This window comes from Thalia democratica, chromosome 8 (genome assembly GCF_965202585.1).
Source record: "Thalia democratica chromosome 8, ktThaDemo2.hap1.1, whole genome shotgun sequence".
NCBI lineage: Eukaryota > Metazoa > Chordata > Thaliacea > Salpida > Salpidae > Thalia > Thalia democratica.
In genome coordinates this window covers 100,657-108,172 of record NC_139172.1, presented here as the reverse complement: position 1 = coordinate 108,172, position 7,516 = coordinate 100,657, and the positions used below count along the sequence as shown (strand labels likewise).

The window sequence follows — 7,516 nt, the reverse complement described above, 5'->3', positions numbered from 1 at the left end:
CAATCCAAATTTGTTAAGTTGAAACAATACTTCAAACAGATGTTGCATGTGTTCTTCCATTGATTTCGAATAAATTATAATGTCATCTATGTATGTAAAGCTGAAATTATGGCATGGAGCCATTATGTCATCCATAAGCCTTTGGAATGCCATTGGGGCATTCTTAAAGCCGAAGGTTGTTCTTAACGGCAAAAATGTGCCATATTGAGAAATCATGGCTGCTACTTTTTGTGCTCGGTAAGTTAAGGGAAGATTAAGTATGCTTCTCTCAGGTCGAGTGTTGAAAAAACTCTAGAGTTGACTGGTATAATAGAAGAAAGATCGTCAATATTTGGTAAAGGGTAGCTCATTATTTTAGTGTATTGGTTAATATATTGGTAATCCACACATACCCTTGGCTTTCCGTTCTTTTTTCTGACTACAGTTAAAGGTGAGACTATTTCAGAAATGCCTCTTATTACCGCCCCTTGTTTGAGTAATTTATCAAATTTATCTTCTATTTCCTTTGAAATAGTTTTGTTAGTTTTCCTTACTCTTTGGTGTCGGGGTGAAAATTCTTTTTCAAGTTTTATATCTAAGACATGGTTGTGCTTGGGCTTTTCTTTGTAGTTTGGTTCTTTGTCGATTTCAGGAAAAAGATTTAGGAGATTTTCTACTTCTATTTTCGTTTTTGTTTCAGGAGTAGTTAGCTGTTTTAATTTCAGTTTAACTCCTGAATCACCTTGTACGATAGTTTTTTCTTGTGGCATTATTGTTAATTTATGTTTAATTATGAAATCTAAACCTAGAATTGCAAAAGGAATATCTGTGTCTATTACGTAGAAGGAATGTGGCAGGTCCGGTTTCAGGCCAGTTTTAACGTCCTTCATTGAATAACCTAATGCTTTAGATGTTTTGCCATTTATGTCGCATATATTAGGCGCTGACTTGTCCTTTTCATATGTGTCAACCATGGATTTGGGTATAATCGAAACTTCTGCACCAGTATCGAAAAGATATTGTACAGAGGTTTCATTGTCTGCAATTATTAATAGTTCAGTATTGTTTTTTAGTTTTGTTTCATAAGGCAATTTCCTTTTAATGAATTTATCATCTATTTCGTTTGTTTCTTGTTTAATTTCCTCATTATTTCTGTCGTTAGTAATGCATTCATCCACTTTATTACTGTTTGTTGGTTTGTCTTGAGTGGAATTTTCACTTTGTTCAGCATTCGAAATATCTTGTATTATTGTCATGTTAACTGCTGCAGGTTTATTTTTGAGAAAGCTTAATTTTTTTTCTAAAAATTTTTGGTACATATCGCATTGTTGGCCTTCACAATTATTGGATTTTTCACCGAACCTAACGTGATAACTACACCTGTTATTATTTTTATTATCTAATTAGTTTTGTTCATATAATTTAAACATCTTTGTAGTGAATTAGCCATGTAGTTCCTTATTTGAAAAGAATAAGGAAAACCAAACTTAATAAAAAAGTTAAATATAAAATAATAGAATTAGCTTTTTGTTAGTTGGTAGATCGGTGTTATTCTAATTGTTTATTGTTGAAATATAAGCTTAGAAATAACAAATCTAATATTTTTGGTAATTTTTATAGATATTAACTCTTTATTTGATATATTTTTTGTGTATATCATATTAATTAAAAGAAAAATTCTATATTATTAGTAATGGTGTGATTATTAGTTTATTAAAAACAGACATGTGTACTATTGACTAATATTGAAATACAATAAGTTACATAAGACACACACTTTCAAAAACACTAAATATATTTCGATTAATGCTCTTCATTAGGAGTAGAATGATAACAAATAATAATATTTTACACACTTATATAACAACCAAATAATCAAGTAATCATAAAGTAATCAAGAGATTAATAAAAGACAAATGCAATTAGTAAAATTTCAAACCAAATAAGTCCATTTTCGTTAATTGATCTAGAGTAAAACTAAACATAAATAAAACGAAAACAATTCTTATAAAATGTTACGAAAATAAAGAAACAGTATAGTTAAAATCTTTTTGATTACATAAAACAGGTTTCCTGTTTCCTTGACAAAATACAAATGGTTTCTAATTTAATTAAATTAAAAAGATTACTACAAAGTTTAATAATTTTAAATCTATCTATATTATAATTGTTTGCACAAGTTTGATTATTAACTAAATGTTCTGAAATAGATGAACGTTTGGATGCGTTTAAAACCTTAACCGGTATATCATCTTTCTTATCTGACAGGCAAAAATTCTCTACACATTTAGTTATGAGTTCTTTTATTCTCTTCCTTAGATGTCTAGTTGTTAATCAAATATAACTTGCTCTACAACAGCAACTGTACTGGTAGATTACCATACTTTTATTTAATTTTGATACTGGATCCTTACCACCTGGTGTTAATAGTGGTTTAGAGGTAAAAACAATTCTAGGGTTCGCTGCATAATTAGTATTTGTTACTAATTGTCTAATTTTCTTTTCTAACATCTCTGAGCTTTAATTAATAAAAGGAATTTCTAAAGTAACTAAACATTTTCCGGTCCTATTGTCTTTATTCTATCCAAATTTTTTACATGTAAATGAATTGTTTTGTTAACTAACTATAGTGGGTAACCGTTTTTGTTTAATAGTGTTTTGATTTGTTTGATTTCACTTAGCAGCATCTCTGGAGAACAATCTAGAATATTTTTACCTCTAAACCACTATTAATATCAGGTGGTAAGGATCCATTATCAAAATTAAATAAAAGTATGGTAATCTACCAGTACAGTTGCTATTGTACAGCAAGTTATATTATCAAATTAATTGAAAGTAAATATTTATTATTGGTAATGGTGTGATTATTCGTTTATTAAAAACAGACAAGTGTACTATTGACTATTTTAAATGTGTTTCTTGTGCATGTGCTAGACAGGTTATATTTATATATACTTCTTTTAGACATTCTGGTTACTAATTATAAAGTTCATTAACTAACTATGCAGTTTTAAATGTTAAGAGCTGATTGTTGATGTTGTACTAGGTATCTCACCATATACCTTTGTATAAAACATTTCATTTAAATAAAAGATGTCTGTATTTAAAAATTAATTTGTTGCGGTCATTTAAAATATTCTTAATGTGAAATATATGGTAAACTGAGAATGACTATTAAAAACATTTAATAATGGTGTTTTTTTGTGAGTCTGTTTAGTAGCACAGTATTTTATCATCGTTCAATAAAATTTGAAACTAAAATAGATCAAAAGTCAAAAGTTAAATCACGGTTTACAAAAGGCAATAGGTATAAAAAAATATTAATTTAACATTCAAATTGTTTATAAAATGTTATATTTTAACTTTTGAGATATTGTAGTTTTTGTAAAGCTTTTTTTAGAATTTTAATTTTTTTTTACAAGCGTATGAACTCGCATGTTTTTTAGGGTTTACTGTCTCGGAATTAAAAAAAATACTATAAATCTATTTTTTTCTCAAATTTTTAGAACTCAAACTTTTAGAAGATGTTCATTTTATGGTTTACAAGATATTTAATGTTGCATTTTTTAAAAAGTGAAAAATTAAAATTTGAGCTAGAAAACACAAACAAGTATAGGTTTTTTTACGAGTGTGAAGTTAGCTTGAATAATTTTTTTTTAAATGTACAAGCTTTAGATCCAATTATTTTCCTTATCTTAATAGCTAAATAAAAACTTTTTATTTTATATTAGAGAGAGGTCCTTTGTCTTTAAAATACAAAAAAAAAATCCAATGGGATTGGGGCTTGACTTTTAGTGTGGGCCCCTTAGAAAAAAAGAGTTTTTTTATTAATTTTTACTTAACTTGAATTTTTTTTTTTTCTCTAAATATTCATATTTATTAGCAAACTAATTTTATATAACACTTTTTTTTTCCAACTGTTAATATTTTGTACTATTTAGCATTATTCTAGAATTCCTAATTCCGAAATAAGGCCAAACAGTAAAAAATATGAGTTTTGTTATCGATTTTTACTTACCTCGAATTAAAAACAAAAAAAAATAAGGAAATTAAATTCTTTTTTTCTTTTTATATATTAACATGTGAATATTTAAAAAAAATTTTTCAGTTGTTAATATTTTGTTTTATTTGGCCTTATTTCGGAATTAGGAAATTAAAATAAACGCTTCTTTACCCTAAATGTCCGTTTTAATTAATTTTTATTAGCGACTAATACTAGTTTTTTAAAGCATTTAGAAAGCATATAATATCTTACCATAACATTTTTATCTGTAATTGTTAAAATTTTGCAGCATTTTTTCTGTCTACAGCAGATAGTTTATAGAAAATGTTTACAAAAATTGTACAAAAGCAAAACTCAGTTTTAAAAAATAATTTAATTAAATTTATGTACAGGACTATGAGTTCCAACAGTTCAAGCTCTTTTAACGTTTAATATGATTAAAATATGTTTTTAAAAGTAATATATATATACTATTGTAATACTAACTGTACCATACTACCAATAAATGCTTTTAATTTTAGGTCTTTTCATATAAAAGAAGTTTGCACTTAAATCATCAGACAACTTTTATATAACAAATCATTTACCTTCCTCAGAACCAATAGGCAAGAACAAAGGGCAAACAGAAAACAACAAAAAGTTCACACATATTTCGACCATTCATATCCATTTAACTTTAGCATCAAGTTCAAAAAGATCTACCAAGATAGTACAGCAGGAGTTCAGATACCACCAGAAAACGAATGATGAGGGTTACCATAACCTGGATGTACAAGTAAGTCTTATTTTTTCAATGTAAAAAAGTTGTACATCAAAAACCAATTAACTTTAAGTAAGTAGTGATTTTTTGTATAAATACAATATTTGTTATAACAGTTATGAACGTACTTTTATGTAGTCTAAGATAATACATACATATTTTATAAAACTAAACAAAAAATACATTTGTAACTAAAGTTATTAGACTTAAAGTAGTAGCTTTAAAAAAAGTCTTTTCTTTTTTCGTTTTTTTATATATATATAAAATATATTAAGATAAGAAAATGACACATTGAACTCTATTTATCTGTTTTGTGTTGTAACTAGTGATGTACCGGACTCACTATCCGGGTCCGGGTCCGGTCGGATATTGCCATTTTTGTCTGATATCCGAATCCGGCCGGATTCTAATTTGAAAATAAAGTCCGGATCCAGTTCCGGCCGGATTCTAATTTGAAAAAAAAGTCCGGGTCCGGTTCCGGCCGGATTCTAATTTGAAAAAAAAAAGTCTGGATCCGGGTCCGGCCGGATCCTAACATAGATCCGGCAGGACCCGGATCTAGTTAGTAAAAAGAGCATACTGAAAAATATTTTTTTTCAAAAACAAACCCTGTGTAAATTAATAAGAGTCATTTTCGTCAGTTAAAATTAAACACCTACCGTGATTGGCTCATTTTGTAAACGTGACTAATTAACATTTGTTTACATTTAAACTATGAAATAAACATTTCATGATTTGCAACTCTTTACATATGTTGTATAATTGAAAACTTTGGAATGAATACTTGCATTATTTATTGTTTAAAGTTGAGCTCAGAGAATATTTAGAGTTAATACGGTTGAATGTACGAGCCAATGAGAATTATATGACGAAATGTTTCAAAATAAATACTGATGCAACAAAACATCAGAACATGACAGGCAGTTTATATGTTAGCAGTTAGTTAGTTTGGTATGGAGGTTGAAGCAACAAAATATCTTGAACGTTTTTGTGAATGCTTATTGTAAGTAGTGTTTTGTTTTAAAAGTGAATATTTCAACAGGTGTTTAATTGTTTAAATATTTAAGCCAGGTTTATAGTTTAATTGTTTATTAAAAACTTTACAGTTTCTTGTTTACTAAAAGTTTTATTTAATTTTTAGTTTTTTGTTTTAAGTATTTTGGTATAGATTTAAATAGCTTCCAGATTTTAAAGTGATACCTAAGTAATTAATAATTTTGCATATGCTAGTATTTCTTGTTGTGTTTTATATATAAGATTCAAAACTCAAAACTATCGTGTCTGATTATAGAAAGTAGTGTCAGTTAAAGTTTAGTATTTCTTAGATATTAATTAAATAAGGTAGGATTTAATCATGATGGGTAGTACTAATAAGTTAAGTGTACCACAATCAGTCCACAACTTTACTACCAAATTGTCAACCTTTGCTAGCTGTTCTACTGATTATTAGATTAAAGTAATTTTTTCAGTTTTTAAAAACCTCATTCTGACTCAGGCTTGTTTATACTCCTCTAGCTAGTTTTATTGACTTAAACAGTGGCAACCCTGCTAGTTTGAAAATTTTTGGGAATTTTAGAAAATATTCGACTGCCTCAGGCTAGTTTAGTTTTTTATAAAAACTCAGGCTAGTTTTCTTTTAGATTTTGAATGAGTTTGAGCTGATCCAGTTTTGAATATTCTGTTATTTTCTTGTGAATTTTGTTCAAGAACTTGATTTGAGATTTTTAATTGTAAATAACAACTAAAGTTGTAAACCTTGTGGCTAGCTGTTCTACTTATTATTAGATTAAAGTTCTTTTTTTTTCAGTTTAAAAACCTCATTCTGACTCAGGCTAGTTTAATCTAGTGATGTACCGGACTCACTATCCGGGTCCGGCCGGATATTGCCATTTTTGTCTGATATCCGGATCCGGCCGGATTCTAATTTGAAAAAAAAAGTCCAGATCCGGTTCCGGCCGGATTCTAATTTGAAAAAAAAGTCCGGATCCGGGTCCGGCCGGACCTGAAATTGTGGGTCCGGTACATCACTAGTTGTAACAGCTTTGAAATGTCTAGTAGATGTTATTAATGAAGTTTTTTCAATAAAAATACTACTTAATTACCTTATGTAGTAAAATAAAATCTACAATTTTTAAAAGTAAAATTAAATTTTGTAAAAATATTTTATCATACACTGAAGATCAACTTAATGTAATAAGTTATCATTCATACTTCATTTTTAGTAAATTTTTTAAAACTCATCAAATTCTAAAAGTTTTTACTATTTTGACTAATTTTACTTATTTCATTAATAATTTAATACAAGCATTATTCATTTTAATTTATAGTTTGAATAACTATAGTTATATTTAATTATTTTTTTTATATCGTTCCATGTAGAAGTAGTTTCTTTTGCATATCAAAACAATTATAGAGCTTTTAATATTTTTCAAATAAAGTAGCATTGTACTTCACTAAAATTTTCTTAAGAAAGTTTTTATAAATTTTTTAAATTATTAATTTATAAGTAATAAATATATTATGAGGCTTACATTTATTTATGTGAGTTGTTTGGAGTTATGTTATTAATACTTTATATTAACTATTGTTACATTTTAATAGAAACTTTAAAATAAGCTTTTGTAAATTTATTCTAAAAATAGTCTTTTAATTTAATATAAAACATTTAAACTTTGTAATACAAATATAATAATCTTCGTTTTTAATGACTCAATTTCTTTAATCAAAATTTAAACATATTTTAAATTACCATACCTATAGTACTCTGTAGTGTT

The 7,516-nt window shown here is 27.2% G+C and overlaps 1 protein-coding gene across 1 annotated transcript; it reads right to left on the bottom strand.

Moving 5' to 3' along the window:
• Nucleotides 1-242: 242 nt before the first annotated feature.
• LOC145842217 (uncharacterized) lies at nt 243-1,235 on the bottom strand. The gene has a single exon (XM_082949631.1). The coding sequence runs from the start codon at nt 1,233-1,235 to the stop codon at nt 243-245; it is 993 nt and encodes a 330-aa protein (XP_082805757.1).
• Nucleotides 1,236-7,516: the final 6,281 nt, after the last annotated feature.

What these genes read in the sequence shown, in the direction of transcription:
- LOC145842217 (XM_082949631.1), bottom strand. Translation starts at nt 1,235, where the DNA reads ATGACAATAATACAAGATATTTCGAATGCTGAACAAAGTGAAAATTCC.